The sequence below is a fragment of the Odontesthes bonariensis genome, chromosome 2 (genome assembly GCF_027942865.1).
Source record: "Odontesthes bonariensis isolate fOdoBon6 chromosome 2, fOdoBon6.hap1, whole genome shotgun sequence".
Classification (NCBI taxonomy): domain Eukaryota; kingdom Metazoa; phylum Chordata; class Actinopteri; order Atheriniformes; family Atherinopsidae; genus Odontesthes; species Odontesthes bonariensis.
This window is the reverse complement of record NC_134507.1, coordinates 24,771,692-24,789,692: the sequence shown is the minus strand read 5'-3', so window position 1 is coordinate 24,789,692 and position 18,001 is coordinate 24,771,692. Positions and strand designations below refer to the sequence as shown.

Here is an 18,001-nt window from a genome sequence, read left to right as displayed (position 1 = left end):
CTCAATTAGAGATGAGTGAGGGCTCTTAATTAATAACAAACAGAGCAGCAGAAGATTAAACAGGCGAGCGAGGTGATATTAAGGTGAAAACGAAGGAAGAGAATGGAGGGAGGGTGAGAAAAGACGAGAGGAAGGCTACATTCATGACGAGAAGAAAGAGGATGAGCGACTGTATGACAGACAGGACGGAACAATATGAACATTTGATGCTGGGGCGCTTTATTCCGGCTTAGCCCCTCATAATACTGTCTGAATCTGGAGAAAGAGACCCAGAGAAAGAATCAACGACTGAACAAATGTGAAATGAGAGCGAGAGGAGTATCAACCCGACTAAGAAGGGATAACAATAATACTGCATATAAAACCATCAGATATTACACCTCTTATTCCCCGACGCTCAAACGCGACACTAATCTTATTTATATAAGAGCTTTAGGGGTTGCAGCGAGCCAGCTAACTGCGCTGATAAAGAGGGGCGTTTTAGTGGGCCATTTTTGGGGAGTAGAGGGGAGGGAGGTGGTGGACGCTAAGAGCTCGATATTGACTGATATTTGGGTTACTTCCAAATAAATGAGGGATTAGGTGAACTGGCACACAGCAGCGCTTACAGCACATGTTTGTACGTCTGCAGTCTGATGTGTTAGCTGTGAATTCCTGTCAAACGGGATCGATGGGAACTACGTATGTGAACATTTGTTCACGCGGCACATACTGGAGTATTACCGCGTGATTAAAGCGTAAGCTCATATCTGTCTGCAGAGCTGATAAATTTGAAGACATTTGCAGACTTTAAGGCTCAATTATTTAATCATTTTCAGTGATTCCTCTGGCTGTTTTTCTGATTTGTGACTTTGATGTTTTACGCTTGCCAGTGCATGTTCAACCCTGTGATACGTCCCGTAAAATGGTAAACAACTTGTTGCTTTTGGTGCAGAGAGGAGCTAACACAGTTAAATAATCCAGTTTCAGATTATTGTTGAAACTATTATTTATCTCACGGCTGCACTGCATGCATATTAGATTTATCCCTTATCTGAACCTGAAAACAGCCCGTTTGCGTTACATTTATTTACAGCATAGTTTCTGTTCATGTGATAGATAACAAATTAAATCTATTATTTTATGGGTTAAATATACATTGTCAAAATATTTTACATTTATACACATTTTATAAGTTTAAATCAAATGTCAATCTCTCAATAAAGGTTTATCTAATTTACAAAAGAGCTCAAATCCAGCCTTTTTTTTTATGTGATTTGATAAGTCTGTGAACCACAGTTACACACCTGGCATACACCTGTGAGCAAAAGCTGAAACCATGATCATTTATAAATGTGTGAAATTTCAATATGTAGGGATTAGTGAATGAGTAGATTAAGTGCAAAGCCTAAACTCTTTGATTCAGAGGAACTGGCAGAAAATCCTGATGATTACCCCCGAGTTGGACTCATTGCAACGACTGAAAAATATCTTGGTGTCGTCGTATAATCTGCGCCTATTTATTCTCCGAAATACCAGAAATAAACCAAAAACAATTATTCAAACTCAAGAAAGATGTCATTTTTAGCTTTTGAGTTTCTAAAAATGTTTGAGGGTGTAATTCTCCTTTAATGTTTGCCAACAATACTGACAAGCACAAGTATGAAAATACAGAAATAAATCAACATAATTAGTTTCACACTTGTTTTCTGCCACACCCGAGATCCAAAAGTCAGTGGTTAAAGACTATTAAAAGGGCTAATTACTCAATGGAGACACGACATATTTATTGCCAAAAGACGAGCAACACCTCCGCCTCGTTCTCCTCCTTCGACATCACCCATCCTGGCATCAGATGGGAGAGGCAGATAGGGAATAAACCCAACAGACGCAGCGTAGCTGACAGGAAACAGTACAAGCCCTCACTGGGGAACACAAGAGCCCGCATCAGATTCGGCTATCACGCAATTTGATTTAATTAACAAGCTATATCAAGAGTCAAACACCAAGGAAGAAGAAGAAGAGAAAGGGGGGAGGGAGGTGGAGAATAAAAAAAAAACTTGTCGGCTTGATTTGGCTGACGAATGACCTAATTGGATACATTATCAACTCATTATCAAAGGCTAATTAGGGAGCTACAGAAGAGCACCAATTATGGGAAAAAAAAAAAAAAAATGCAAACGACTCAGTAACCCCCACCACCTTCACCAAATAAAAAAATAAAAAGAGAGAAAAAACGCCCCCCACCACCGCCAGGGCCACATCCCCCTCAATTTAGCCCGACACTAAAGTGTTTCATTTTAACAAAAGCTTTCTTTTTAGGAGAAAAAGGCTTGAAGGGCCTCTATTGTTAGCTGGGAAACAATAGAGGTTAGAGGGGGTGGAGGTCGGGTGATAGAAGAGCGGGTGGGGAGGGGGGGGGCGTATCATGCTGAGAATTTCTAGAAAAGATGAGTGTGTGCGTGTTATCTACGTGTGTGTGTGTGCGTGCACATTTTATCAAGTCGATGGTGCGTTATTGAGTTCTGTGGGCAACTTTGTAAGTTACAAAGAGTTTGCAGAGGGTGGGGGTTGCCCTCATTAACCCCCTCCACCTCAAACCAATCAGCCGACCAGCAGGTTAAAGCAACAACACAACCTAATTAGACCAAAGGACAGAGTGAGAGGTGAAATGTCAACGTCCCCTCTTTCTTTTTCTTCCCTCTTTCACTCTTTGCAGACAATGACTCGCTGCTCTCTTGGTCGCTGAGGCAAGAAGTGCTTGAAGCAGCTCGTTGTGAAAGAGCATTAACTTTGTTACAGATCTGGGATGACAAGGATTTGCAAGTTTCTGTTGTATTCGCTGAACCAGATATGTGGAGATTTTCATCACTGCCGCCACAAAGGGACTCACGCACGCTCGCTAATTCTCTTAAATTCGTTTAAAAAGAAGGTGAAAGAGTCGAAACGGAAAATCAAAACATGTCCGATTCACGAAACGTGCGCAGATCACAGGGTTTATTTAGTCTTAAATGGTGATCTATTAAGTATACAAATCCCTCTTATGTGTGAGATGTCAACACGTGCAGTTTGATTTAAAAACAGAAAATAAAATAACTCTCCTAAATGTTCATGCGTAGCATTTGGACACCAGGAGAGCATGAGATACAGCTCTAAGGAGCGAAATGGATGAGTGGGCTGGCTCCATAATTGGAAAGGTTTATGGTTGTGGTCATGCAGACACTGGACACTGTCATACCAGACCTGGATAACATCACACAGGCTTCACACGCCTCAGTTTTTGCACCTAAAATTGCGGTTTAGTTTAAAACATGCGTGTTTTACCGGCAGGTTTAGAAATCTACTCATCAACGATGAAGCTCAAATATTTATTTTGGTTAAAACAGAAGATTGTGGGACAGCCTCAGTCCAGAATATGTCGTCATAAACTACTAAACTACTCATTTAAAAGCAACTTCAGGTGACCAGAGAAGCTGTTCGAACACAACGTGGAAAAAATTGTTGTCTGTAACTAATGTGCCACAATGTGGATTTTTGTGTCCGTGCTTGAGATTTTTGTGTTAATTTGTGCTTTTTTTCCAAACATACAGTAAGTGTAAAATCGATCGTGTTTATTTGATGCAGGTGCTTAAATACAAGAATGAACCAACAAGTTAAAAGTTGTAATTTACTTGAAATAGTTGGCGCTTTATTATTTTCGTTGCCATCTCTAATAAAAACCGTTACATCTGTAAGAAGATGTAAATAACTTTTAGATTTAGTACTTTAGTGCCGACAGTTCACGGATGCTTCACTCGACCTGAATTGTCCTGATGTGGCCGACTCCACCGACTCCACCCACTTCAGTCAGGTTGGACCCCACGTTAGGAATTATTTGCAAATACAATCCCAGCATTTTATTGCTCTTTCTCCTCTCTTTATACCTCCAAGCAAACAACGCAGGACCTTCGTTTCTCTTTATCTTACCTTTTTGGCTTTTTAAAATGTTTGCATTTATCATTTAGCTCCCCGTTTACACCACGACCTCGTCCTCCAATCACCCCTCTGCCTCCTCTTTCCTTTGCACTCTTTCAAGGTTCACAAGCTCGACTCCACCTTTTCAATTCGGCTTCCCAGCAGCACTACTTAGTGGGGAGGGAACTGGAACCAGTGCTATCAGTGTGATTGAGGGACTGAGAGGAGTTGGTGTGTGTGTGCGAGTGAGTGTTCGTGAAGCATGAAGCAAAGGGGGCCCCATGAAAAAGGGGGTCAGACGCCTACAGGAGCATTTCAGTGTTGAGTGCAAGAAAGAACGAGTTAGAGGGAAGATGAGAGGAGAGGAAAAGGCCGAGCCAAGGCAATGGAGGTTGTGAAAAGACAGGGGCTCATACTGAGATCACACCTGCTCTCTGACATGCAACACACACACTCACACAGTCAGACGCACACTTGTATGGGTTACAAGTCATGTGCAAATGCAAGTAGCAAGGGTTCAACAGTGAATGAGCAAATAAAATAGGCTGTATAACACTGGCGAGCCTGCAGTATCCTCTGGGGTCCATCTACTAACCAGTAAATACACTAACCATGTTTAATATAAATACCACAACTTTACATCTAAACTGTTTTATTTCTCACATTTCACTGCTGTATTTGTGCGTGTAAAAGGTTTAAAAAGCAACATTTTTTTTTAGATTGTATTTTGAGTGATTCTGACTAAATATTACTGAGGGGTTCCTGTGCAATTCTTTTGTGGATTTTAGGTTTCTTGCCACTTTATTCGTTCTTAATCTGACCATAGCTGGACTCTCAGAGTACATGTGAGTGCTTAAAGAGGGGTACGATGAATGCAGCTGGTGATCTTTTTATAAAATCATTGTGATGGCTAAAGAAAACCTGAAAAAAAATAGACTTAAATCAGACTAATTGACCTTGTTTTTAATGTATTTTTGTCTCCTTTTTTTTTCACTACAAATAGGAGGAAAGTAACCGTAAAAATGACACAAGAAACCCACTCTGCAATCGAACAAATCATAACATTAAAGTATTATAATATGTGTATTTTTAACAGAGTGTCATCACGATTATTGCCAGTATCTTTATGTTGTGACACCCCTTTGGTCTACATTTAAAAACACCACAGGTTATAAACGAAAAAGTGTAGAAATTATGTCTCATTTTGCGGTCTCGGCAGAAGAATCACAGAAGAAAAACTACAGATTTTTAAGGGAAGCAGCAGAAACAAATTTTCCTGCTAAAACTACACAATTATGCACACGGGAGGTAAAGTGTACATATCCCACCTGGCCTGACTTGCTTAAAGAAAACCTGTACATGTATGAAGCGCTAACATTCCTCCTTCATAAACACCCATTTACGTCTGGAAATTAAGCCTTACGCAGAGTTTCTGTGCATACATGTTGTCAAATTTACTCATTAATAAATATTAGTCTCAACGGGATAAAAAGAGTCATTGGAGAGAAACTGAGAAAGTTCATATTTGTTGTCTGATATTGTTGAATGTTTGAAAATCAATACAAAGTCAAAATATGTTTAACATTCTTGGTGTTTCTGCATCAGTCAAATGCCTTTTGAGAGCTCAGAGCCACCGTCAATATCCAAAATGGCATCTGACAAACGGTCTCACTTTTGTTTCCCCAGCACCAAGCACTTTAGGAAAGCAATAACATAATACAAGGTTAATTGGATCAAGAAAGCTGGTGGTCTTCTTTTTAATGTGTGGTTCCATTACTACCAGCAGGGCATCAAACAGGAGCCCTGACATCATGAGACTGGCCTGAAAACAATCATGACAGCTCTGTGGCTCTCTGCTGTTTTGAGGTGAGATGACTGCATCATCCTCATGGCTTCGTGTCTCCATCTTGCACTGTGTTGTGAATGTCCACAACAGACAGGTCATTAAAACACATCAGACTCAGAGTGTAAGTATGCTGTCTGTAAGGATTTTTATCAGATGACGGATTATAAAAAACGCAAATGAAAATATGGGCTTTTTGTTTAAGAACAGTACAGTTATTATTATTATTATTATTATTATTATTATTATTACCATTGTCCTCTGTTTCACCTTGTGTAGTCTGAAGACAGATATACCATAAAATACATCATCACAGACAGAGTGAGTAACATTTAGGGCAATACAATATCCAATTATGTTTACACTAGTTTAAACTTTTCTTTAACTCAAAACGAGCGATTTAAGACCCTTTATCCCCACGATCACAGTTTAGTTTGGTTTTGTTTGGTTTACGGCAACTTGCAGTTTGAGCCACTAGATGTCACTTAATCCTTCAAACTGAATATATTCTTCAAAACGCGACATACAGTTTCATTGTGAACCTGCAGTGGGCATCTTCGATCATTCTTTTGCACACTTTGCTTAGTTGAGGATTCCACTTTGAATGGATACAATTACAACTTTGCAACTGTTTAAAATCACCGGAATCTTAAGGAATTGGTCTCTTTAAATCAATTCAAACTAGTTTTAAATATATTAGAAGCAGAATTGTCGGGTTGTAATTCTTGTGTTTGACAAATTCTGTCTCCATTTAGCCTTTTATGACTGCAAAGTTCAATTCTAAGAGGTTTGAGGTTTTGGTGTCTTGAACTTGTGTCATTTTTACTTATGTTGTTTTTTATAGTTCCCATTTTATACCTACGCCTATATTTTACTCTGTTTAAGGGTATCGTTATGTTTTTATTACTGCTGATCTGAGTTGCTGTCTATCTTGGCCAGATACAGTAAGAAGTGTAGACTTCTGCTATTTCAATCATCCAAAAATGTTCAGAAATGGATGGTTTGAGCTTCTCTTCTTTCAGTCTCATCTTCCTTCATCATACCAGCCAGTAATTTGTGTTTACATGGTTATATATTTGTGGATGGTCAGATAAAAATGTCCTTTTACTTACCATGAATAAATCTCTGGCTTCCAAATCTACCGCTAGGAGGAAAGCCTTCTCAAAACGTTGGTGCCTACGGAGAAAATAACGACAATAAAAAAAGGAGGGAAGACAAAAACCTGAGCAAAAACGCAACACTTCCATTCGTTTAAAGACACATACTATGGATGAACATTTAGAGATGAATCTGCACACCTCTGCATGCAAAACTGTCAGTTAGTCATCAGAGAATAGTGTGTGAATTAAAGCTGTGAGAAAGAGCTGCGTCTCCCAGTACAAAACACCTCAACTTTCGCTGTCTACAGCCAACATGAAACAAACAAACAGGCAGAGAGGGGAGGTGCAGGGGGGGGCTTCCTTCATTTGATGTTGATGGAGAGAAAAAGAATGCAGGTAGGTGATAAGAGAGGAAGAGGAGGAGGGATGCCAAACACCGCTCCAGCTCTGCTACAGAGGAGGAAAAAGAAAGGCAGAGAGGGAGGACGGGCGGTAATTGCCGGATGGAGAGCAGCAAGCAGCAGTGTGTGGGAACAACAGGGTCTATTTCAGTCAAACAGTCATTTCAAAAGGCTCTCATGGCAGAAGGGAAAATGAAACAACAGTCTAAACATGTCTATGTGCGGTGCTTTGCCTTATGAATGACTCAAAGCTGCATCAGTGTGTGTGTGTGTGTGATGAAATTCAAAAGCTATTTCCTTTTTAGAATTTTTTAAAATAGCAAGGGTGAGAGGGACACCAGCAGTATTAAACTGTTTCTTCAATGGATATCATTTTGTGAGGGATGTTTTTGGACAGTTCCTATTTCCTATTTCAAATCTCCGCTCGACACTGATAAACAGAACAAAATGTTCCAGCAGTGCCTTAAAAATAGTCTTACAAAAATGTGTGCATGGAGACGTCGTCAACATGCTCGGGAGAGAAGCGTACCCTTGGATATTTTTTATTTCCAGAAACACTGACCCCTTGAGGACATGCATAAAGCAAATTTCTCCCTCGATGCATCAAATTAAGACCACAGCAACAGACTGGAGAGGGTGATGTTACCTGAGGAGGTGGTGAAAAAAGCGTCGGGCACACTTGCTGATTGGCTCCCGGTACTCCAATATCAGTGCATCAGACAGAGGGGCAGCTGGGGCGTAAAACACACCTAAAGCTGCTTCCAGCTGGGCTGCAGCCAGAGCAGAAATACACACAGTGAAATAAATCAATAGAAATAACAGTATTAATAACATAACAGCTTCAGTACAACCTTAACTCCAAAAAACTGTGAATAAAAACAGAAAGCAATGATCTGCTAATCTTATAAACCAATATTTTATTCACAATACGACACAGAAAACAGAGATAGTGGAGCAGTTTCCGAATAATAACTTTGAATATCCCATCATCTGCAGTACATAATATCAAAGATTCAGAGAATCAGGGGACATCTCTGTGTGCAGGGGACATGGCTGAAAATCAATGCTGGATGCTCGTCTTCTTTCTCAGGGCATTAAAAGCAGACATGATTCTGTCCTGGAAATCACTGCATGGGCTCAGGAACACTTCCAGAAACGATTGTCTGTGAACACAGTTACATCCACACATGCGGGTAAAGCTATATCATGCAGAGAAGAAGCCATATGTGGACATGATCCAGAAACAGCACCGTCTTCTCTGGACCAAAACTCATTTAAAATGGACTTAAAGTGGAAAACAGTTCTGTGGTCAGACGAATCGAATCAAAGTCGCTGTGTCCTCCAGACTAAAGAACAGAAGGAACATCCAGCTTGTTCTCAGCTCTCAGTTCAAAACCAGCATCTCTGATGGTATGGGGAGGGGTATTAGTGCCTGTGGAAGTGGAAACCTGCATCTGGAAAGGCTCCATCAATGCTGAAAGGTATAAACAGGTTTTAAAGCAACATCTGCTCCCATCAAGACGACGTCTTTTTCAGGGAAGGCCTTGCACATTTCAGCAGGACCATGTTAAACCACAGACTGCATTTTTCCAACAGCATGGCTTTTAAGTAGAAGAGTCCAGCTGCTGGACTGGACTGACCTGTCTGCAGTCCAGATGTTTCATCAACTGAAACCATTTAAGATACAACAAAGAAGACCCAGGACTGTTGAGCAGCTAGAATCCTCTATCAGACAAGAATGGGACAACATTCCTCCACCAAAGCTCCAGCAGCTGGTCTCCTCAGTTCCCAGATGTTTACAGATGTTGGTAAAAGAAGAGGGGATGCTACACAGTGGGAAAAAAAAAACAGACCTGTCCCAAGTTTTTTGAGACAAGTTGCTGCCCTCAAATAAAAGAGGAGTTCATATTTTTCACAAACTAGTAAAATGTCTCTCTGTCATCATTTGATTAGTTTGATATGTTTTATTGTAAATAAAATATTGGTTTATAAGATTTATAAACTGTTTTTATTTACAGTTTACACAAGGTTAGAAGTCATGCTGTTTTCCAGTTTCATATTTCCTTGAGAACTGATTTTGTCCTCCAATCTGGAGTCTAATTCACAAGAAAGAATTCAAAATACTTAAAATAATTTAACACACAAACCGTCGTGCTAATATAACTCATATTTAAATTAGCTGACACGATAACTTTCAGTGCATCAGAGCCCATCTAACCTAAAGCGTTTGACACGGACACCCACCTTCCCTCTCTGCGTTCAGCTGCAGCCTCAGCAGGTGGTTGGTGACCGAGGTCAGGCCTCGGTAGCACTCGTCCCCCATGGTGCTCCAGTCCATGGCCTCCAGGATGCCCAGGGCCTCTCTGACCTGACCACAGCGCAGCCTCTGCTGAAGCATCTCTCCTGGACCCAGCTGGCCCTCCGTGAGAGCTCCTGCCACACAGAGTCGGAGTTTGGGTACAGTTTATTATTAAATTAAACACATTTAAAAAGGGAAATATAGTACAACATGAGGGTTACATTGCTAGTTGTTTATGTTATAAAGGAAGAGGTCACTGCCATCTCAAATGTGTTTCTTTTACTCTCCATTTGTCTTCACTCTATTCCCCTCAGACCTCCGGAACGACTCAGAGAACCGGTCAATCACTCTGTGGCATGGTGTGGGCAAAATCAACTCATCTCCAATATATACGGGACAAAGAAGACGAATTCAGGGGGACCAGGAATAAGCCAAACACTATTTCCACCCTGGAAGCCTTCAATGTATACAGCAATACAGTGCACATGTTCTATAAGTCCGTGCTGGCGACTGCTCTGGAGCTCCTGGACCTAAACGTACAGAACAACACTGCCGACTCTCTACATAACATCGTGTTGAAACAGTGGAGTGTGTTCAGTCAGAGGAAACACAGAATGGTACTGCATGATGACTTTATCAGCATGACGAATGACTAGAAACTGTTCTTTATGCTGCAAAATAAATTAAGTATTCAATTCAGTTAAATTCCATTTATTCATAATTCTACAGAAAGGTTTATGTATGTGGGAAAGTTTTGCTCTACTGATATTTTCAGTTGTTACTCTATCTTTATGGCTCTTTGGCCAAGATTTTGTTAGTACTTATATTAGTGTGTAAAACAAATGTTAGAAATGGATTGCTTTCAAGTGTAAAGACAGAACTGTATCGTACTAAACTGTGGAGTTGGTCCATTAAAAATGTTTTTTTGTGGCGTTATCCTCGATCGACTGTTTTGTGCAGAGCCACACTAAAGGAGAGATGAGAAGCACCATCAACCCACATGAATATGGCACACTCTTCGGCCTTCTTTCACCCCCGTGTCATCAGCAGGAAATAGCCACCAATGACTGTAAGTTGCCTTGCCTATTCAGTTTATTACTGCATTTAACAGCTGGAAAGAAACTGATTAGAAACAAGTGTATAAACCGTTCCGTTCGCTCAGCTTTTGCATTTCATTTGGGATTTCAGGAGGAGAGAGGTCGTCCACCAATCTGAAGGCAGTTTAAACCCAGGCCTCCCAGGCCCACATGTTAAAGGGTCCTCTGGCATGATACTGAACCCCACACTGTGCCTGATGCATCCATCAGTGTGAGTCTGCGTCTGGTATGAATATATGCCTCATGCACAGAAAAAAAAGCACCACATGTGCGTCTTAGAGGGTCAGTGTGGCTTAACATTGGCCCTTATCTCCACATAAATGTATTTATCAGCGGAGATGTCAAAGAACACTTTATGTTTGGCTTGATTATGACAAACATTTCTGCAGTATGAAACATCAGAGTTCCCCTTATTTATGTTTATATGAAAAAAAAAAAGTAGCACATTGACAAACAGCAGTGCTTCGTTAATCATACAATAATAACCTGGAGCACTTACTTAAAGTGAGTGTCCAGTGGATCAATCTTAACTCTGAGGCTGCACTAGATTGGCTGCAATTGGCATTGACTTGTCAATCAATTAGCCAGGAAGTCCGCTCAATGGCGTGCACTTTGTGTGTATCAGTGTTTGAGCGTAGATGCAAAATAAAATCAAGCCTATCCTCCTCATCTTTCTAAACAAATCAGCAAAATACTGAGCAGATTTTATGTTCTTTTATCCTCATATCGTTTACGTAATGTGTGCGGGGGGTCGACTATCCTGCCATGTGAGGAGGGCCATAACTGTCCGTACCTTTTGACCAGAGGTGATTGATTATGCTTTAGTTTTATTTTTCCACGTGAACAGATCAGGACTCGAGGTTTTGTTCCCTTCCCAGCAGTGGAGGCCTCTCATTGGTCCGTGAAAAAGGCCAAAGGTGCTTGTTTTTGTGATTTTACAGAGAGCACACATACGGGAAGTGAAGGTGTTGAATGCCAGGAGTAATTGTGCTCCACAGTGACTTCATCACGATAATGCAAAGTATAAGAGAAGGACGAATAACTGGCTTGGTTGGGAGAGGCAAAGCTTGCCTGTTCACACTGCTGTGAATTTTAAAACTGGAATCGTGCAAGAACCAACTAAAATGTTGACTTGTTTTCACACATATGCAACATGAAATATTGTTCTGTGACGTAGTGAAGCTGACACACTTACAAAACAAAACGTGGACGTGGCTGGTAGCACAGTTCAGGAAAACTAACCGCTATTGTTTAAGTAACTGAAGAAGTTGTGTGTATCCGTGAGTGTATGGGCGGGGTGGGGGTGGTACGGGCAATTAAATAGACAAGCTGGCAATTAGCAAACCCCCAAATCCCCTGAAGAGAGGGCTAATGTGGCTAATACATCAGCTGAGCAGCTTGTGTGCGTTTGTGGGTGCTGCATGTGTGTAAATGTGTGTTGGAGCCGAGAGTTGGGCGCTGACGTCCACTCCAAGTTAATTCTGAGCACAGACAATGGATCATTGTGGTGCTAAGGACATATTAATTCTCTCCCACACCTGTCTACACTAACTTATTTAACCAGCTGAGTTCAATGTCACTGCGTCGGGCACAAAACAACACACCCTTGAGGAGTGAGTGTTCACAATGAGCACCATCAACAAGCAGACAAACTTCTGGTAAAATTAAATTAGGCTAAATAAAATTAACCCTTAAAATCGTCCTCATGTGAGAAATTATTCAGTAAACAACAAATGTGCAGAAAAAACAGTCAAGAATCTAGTCTAAGAGCCAAGTGATGACCTCATTGGAAGAATGAGGGTGTTTTATTCATCATCAGGGCCTTTTGACACACCCAGATAATGTGGTTGGGGTTCAAATCCCTCCTGCGAGTATATGCTCAACTAACAACAACTAACTAACAAAAAGACTTTAAGCATGTGAGGAGCGTTCCCGAGGAAGAAACAGTCTGTGTGGAAATGCCAACGACTGCAGTTCCTTTAATGGCCACTCGGGGTGGGTTTGAAAAGCAAGTCAATCCTTAGTTAATATCCTCCTCAGTGACAGCTGCACAGGGTTAACTGTATAACTATATCACTCTCCTATTTAAATACCGGTTGGTTCGGACAGACCATTAATCCATCTTTAAAAAGCTAGGGATGACATTACTCACTAATCCTTATAACCATCCATCAAACCATTCTCTACACTTGCTTCATCCAGGTCAGGATGGTGGGGAGTTGGGAGCCTCACTCGGCTGACAGGCTGCCAGTCCATCACCATTCCACCCATTACTGATAACCAGCATCAACCAAACTCGACACGTTTCAACTAAAATGGCTATTTTTTGTAGCTCTTGCTTTGCAGTGGAAACAACGACCTGATTTTAATGTTACCGTGACAAAGAAATGGAGTAGATTTCATTCTGTTTTCAATGTCAGAAAAGACTCGTTAGCTTGGACTCTTGCTGCTTATTTCACACTACGTGTATATCCTGTTACATAAATGCACTTTACACTTTTATATTTATATATATATTTTCTACAAGAAAAATCACTATTTTTCTTGCACATTCCCCGGTCTGCTCCTTCACAGCCTGTATCGGTGCAGGCCCAGCCGCGGCCAACGTGTGCCCAGATGAGATAACACGCTGCAGGCAGGGGAGTGGGGGTAGGGGGGCACCAGAGAGACCTGCCTCCCATGGAAAAAAGGGAACTTGGAGCTTGGCCAAGTCTTTCTTCCTCGCCGCTTTCCGGCTCACTCCTTCTGCCATGTAGCGGGCCGTATGAAACAAGTCAATACAGAGATGGAGCACGAGCAAACAAACAAATGAGTTGGAGAGGGGGTGTGTGTGCACTAACACACAGAAATAGGGTGTGTGTGTGTGTGGTGGTGGGGGGGAATTATCATGGAGAAAAGACGTGCAGTGACTTTCTTCATCAAAAACCTTGGCAGACGATCAGAGGAGTGTAAGCTATTGTTGGAAGACACCCTCCCCTTTCACTGTGCACACAGACAAACACAGTCGAATACACACATCTCCCACCTTCCACTCCCCCCACCCCCCCGCGCTCCAGCTTTCAAACTTCAGCAGAGTTGCGAGCCACTGTCACATCTTCTTTCCAAAGTCACAATTAAAGATGCCGCTTGTGTGTACGAGGTGCTCGTGTGCAGGTGTGTTAGAGGGTAGGTGGCTGCTTCGGAAAAATTTTGATTGGCAAACTTTATCTGGGGGGGCCCGAGGGACTGCGCAGCCCCTGTAAACGATTTATCGGAAAAATGCATCCCAGAATGCACCTGGGGGGCCGGTGCCCCCAGGGCGATTATTGAATGACCTCTGAGAGCGTGACTCCTGCTAACCTTCCCGCCCGTCAACAAATTAACTTTCTTCAGCAGAGAGCAGGTACCGAGGACGACCCGTCCAGATCAGATCCAAAACAGAGAAGTCAGTGAAGGGAGGAGGGCACCGGCACTACGAAGAGGTAACTCAGGTGGTGCGAAAGCCCTGTAGGTCATTTACAATCTAAAAGCAAATTAAATAACAACGACTATATCAAATTAAATGTGAGAAACAGGTTAAACCTAATCAATAGTCATCGTTAATCGTTAATTTTTTTTATATATTTGTCAAAGTTGTGGCTTTTATAGGTACATTTTAAGATGCCAAACATTCGCTTAAAGCTTTTCAGATGTGAGTATTTTCAGGTTTTATATTTTGTTTTGCTTTAACTTGAATGTCTTACAGCAAAAGGAGAGATTTATTTCTTAAAAACTGAAGAATTATGAGAAAATTCATTCAAAAATATCCCAAAATCCGTCATTTTTTTTGCAGTTAAGTCAAGAGCCTTTTCGTAATTTTGTTAAATGGCAATTTGAATCTTCTTTTACCTACCGAGTCTTAATTTCAGGGCTGCTATCGGTCCCCCATTAAAGACCAATGTCAGCATATCTGTCCCCTCCGGACTTCCATCCAGGCCTGTCCCCCACTGCAGTCCGGTCAGGCCTCCAGAGCAGCGCAGGTGCTGAGCTAGTCTTAATGTGGCTGCTGGAGCTACCTCCTCCGCAACCAGTGCCATATTTACAGGTGCCAAGCCCACATCAAAGCACATCAGTTCCTCCTGTCCTCCAGCTACCATGACAACAGCCCCAGCGGGGTGCCAGGCGAAGAGAGTGGGTGGCACAGGGCATGAGGCCAGGAGCGAGACCCCCCGTCTCTGGTCGTAAAGGACTAAGGAGGAGTCGCTTAAGCCCAGAAGGAGAGTGGTTTCTGAGGGGTGACGAGAACAGGAGATGGGATGCGATGGTAGCGGGATGCGGGTGACCGACAGTCGGTGCAGGCGCCCTCGTGCACATTCGTATGTGCAGTAGTCAGCACAGGAGCCCTCTCTGAATCCCTGAGGTCCTGCAGGTAGCTCCACCGTTAGCATCTGGTAGTGTTGGAGTTGGCTGAAGCGGCAGTCCAGGGGGCTTCCTTCTGTCCGGACGGAGCTGAGGACCTACAAGAAGAGACACCAGTTTCAGAGAATGTATCCAGTCGGTTCAGCTGACGCAGACTTAGACCTCTGCTCAAATTTTCACTGAAGATGCTGCGTCTCAACTGAAACTGACAGCAACAATTCGCAAAAAAGAAAGACCGATTCATTAAGATTAAAGATTCATTAAGGCAGCTCACACTCTACACTGCTGTATGTGGTTGACATCCGCGGTCCAGTTAAAATATTAAAGCAGCAGGATAAAGTGCAATGCCATTCCTTCATGTTGTTGTGGTTACACTGGAAAAAATCTAAATCTTACCAAGTATATTTTTCTCATTGAGTATCTCATTACACTTGATATAAGACACAGCTGCCTAACAAGTACCATTTCGGCCAGATATGGGGACTTGTTTGAAGACAATACATCTTGAATATCTTGTTAAGTGAAAAAGTCTTGAAAACATCTTGTTTTGAGTCATGTTTCACATGAAACAAGCTTTTTTTTTCATTTCAAGATCAATTTTAACTCAAACGTCCTAAATATCACATTTTATTTGAAGAAATCTTGACAAGCCGATTTTCACTAGTTCCATTGGCAGATTTTTTTTTTGCTTATTTCAAGCAAAAACGTCTCGTATTTGTTGGTTTTTTTTTACTTTTGGAGGGGCATTTTTTCCAGTGGGTTTGTAACCTGGGAGGTAGTGACCAGATGTAGTCCTCAGAACACTGAAGGTAAACCAGCTATCACTGGCTATGGGATAAGAGCTGTTTTCGGCTTCGTTTAGCGGGAGTTTGTGTTTATAAAAACCTTCTTTAACATTCTACTTTTGGAGTAAAAGACAATGGTTTATTCAGTGGATAAAAACCTAAACTTTGCTTATTCCATACTACACAGCAACATGCATGCACTAGCATGCACGTGGGGTCAGGCCAGCTTACACAGCAGAGTACACATTTATGTAGGTATTTTTCTGAGCTAAACATTCACTGAATAAAGCAGGAAGGCAAATAAAAAGCGAGGTAGAACATCCAAGAGAAGACTAAGACAGAAACGAGTCGTGAAAGAGTTTCAAACCCTCTGGAGACAGAGGAAATAGGACCTTCCACATTGCTCATAAACACCCAGCTGTCAATCAAGAAAGCTAATGATAAGAGCTCCATTTTAACTCAAGGTCAACAACATCTTCTCCCCGAGCATTTGCCATGGCTTGGCACCCGGTGATAAACAACCTCCAGTGTTTACCTGTGTGAGGAGCCAAGAGCTCAACACGTGAGGATGAAAAGAAACAAGCCTTCTTCTGGTGATATTTGAGGAAATCTTGGAATTATTTGACCAAAGGTGAAATCCACAATGTAGAATATTCACTCCTGGCCTACAACCAGCTGGTGGGCACAAAGGCCCTGCTACGCAAACAAGCACTGACAGTGAAGAAGATCCATGTCACGGGTGGTACTGTTGATAAAAATAAAAAAAAACACCCACAACGAACCAGGAGCAGAAGGTGGATGACGGGGGAGACAACAGCCTGAGCTGAACAGCAGTCCAACACTTCCACAGTCACTAACAGAGCTTTTTAGAAGGGATTTCACCTTACCAAAGCCTCTATCAGAGCTTTGCATTGACCGTGGCAGCTTTGGCTAAATGAGCCCAATTCTTTTCGCCATGTAGACAGAAAGAGGGATCGGCTGCCTGCCCGTCTTCTTTTCCTTTTGCAAAGCTGCTCGGCCCAGTTTTTTGGCAGGCACTGCCAAAAAGGGACTTAGAGGAAGGAAGAGAGGAGGATTTTTTTTTTTTTGCCTGCCCATGGTCTACAGCAGGAGAGAAGCAGATGACTGTCCTCCTGAAAGCTTTTTCTTCTCTATAATCCCTCAGAGCTAGCTCCTGCTGCTCCCCAGGGGGTGAATGCTGTGTGCGTTTATTTGAGGCAGCAGGCAAGAGGTGCTCGGTTCAGGTAAAAGGTGGTGCATCCTTGGGATAGCTACACTTCTGCAGGGACAAAGTGACACGGTTGTTTAATAAACAAGAACACAAACACATTGCGGACCAGGGTCCAGCGAGTCCATCCCACAGAATGCCGTCAGAGGAATCAGACGACCTGCTTCAGTGCCACAAACCACGACCCCCTACCAAACCACATCTCATACCCTCAGCTGTTCATCTCATGCCCGGTTTGCTGGTGCCCACGGCCCGCTGGTCCAGCGTGCCAACGCGGCACAAACAGGGGGAGCAGCTGATTCAGCCGTCTGTCCGCTGACAGGTTGGAAAGGAGAAGGAGGAGGACACCATCAGCAGTTCTACTGCACTGACTGTTCGACACACAGCGGCCGATATTTCCAGGAGTTCTGAGAAACCCAACAGGCCACAACCGTGTAGGATGTGGGAGAATGAACACAAATCCAACACGTAGAATTTCTCATATCACACTTCATGTGAGTATTTATCAGATTTACATTTAAATTTGATGCATTTAATGAGTTTTGGTTATTTTCCCATCAAAGTTACTACAAGTACACTCTCAGAAAATAGAGTACAGAATTGCACCTTTAGGGGTACGATGGCTTGTCACTGGGGCAGTATCCTCAGAAGGTATAGTTTTGTACCCTTGTGGTTTGTACCTTACAGAGACCAATCTTGTACCTCTGGTGGCAATTTAGCCTAACACAGACTGTCTATTGTACCCCAGCATGTAGAAAAAAATGTACATATATGTACCTTTTACCACTTGAGTACATATATGTACCTTTTGGACCCTCAAAAAGGTACATATAGGTACCTTTAGGTCCAATAATTAACCCTAGGGGGTACATTGGTATAGATTATACCTCAGGGGACAAAAAAGGACTCGTACTGTACCCCTATTTCTGAGAGTGTAC

The 18,001-nt window shown here is 42.2% G+C and overlaps 1 protein-coding gene across 1 annotated transcript in view; it reads right to left on the bottom strand.

The window, feature by feature from the left end:
- The window catches only part of wdpcp (WD repeat containing planar cell polarity effector), a 91,221-nt gene that overhangs the window by 20,604 nt on the left and 52,616 nt on the right, over window positions 1-18,001 (bottom strand). The window contains exons 13-16 of the mRNA XM_075480443.1: window positions 14,545-15,148; window positions 9,522-9,710; window positions 7,924-8,047; window positions 6,889-6,952 (exon numbers count right to left, since the gene is read on the bottom strand). Coding sequence (XP_075336558.1) covers window positions 6,889-6,952; window positions 7,924-8,047; window positions 9,522-9,710; window positions 14,545-15,148 — 981 coding nt within the window. The remainder of the gene's footprint in view (window positions 1-6,888; window positions 6,953-7,923; window positions 8,048-9,521; window positions 9,711-14,544; window positions 15,149-18,001) is intronic.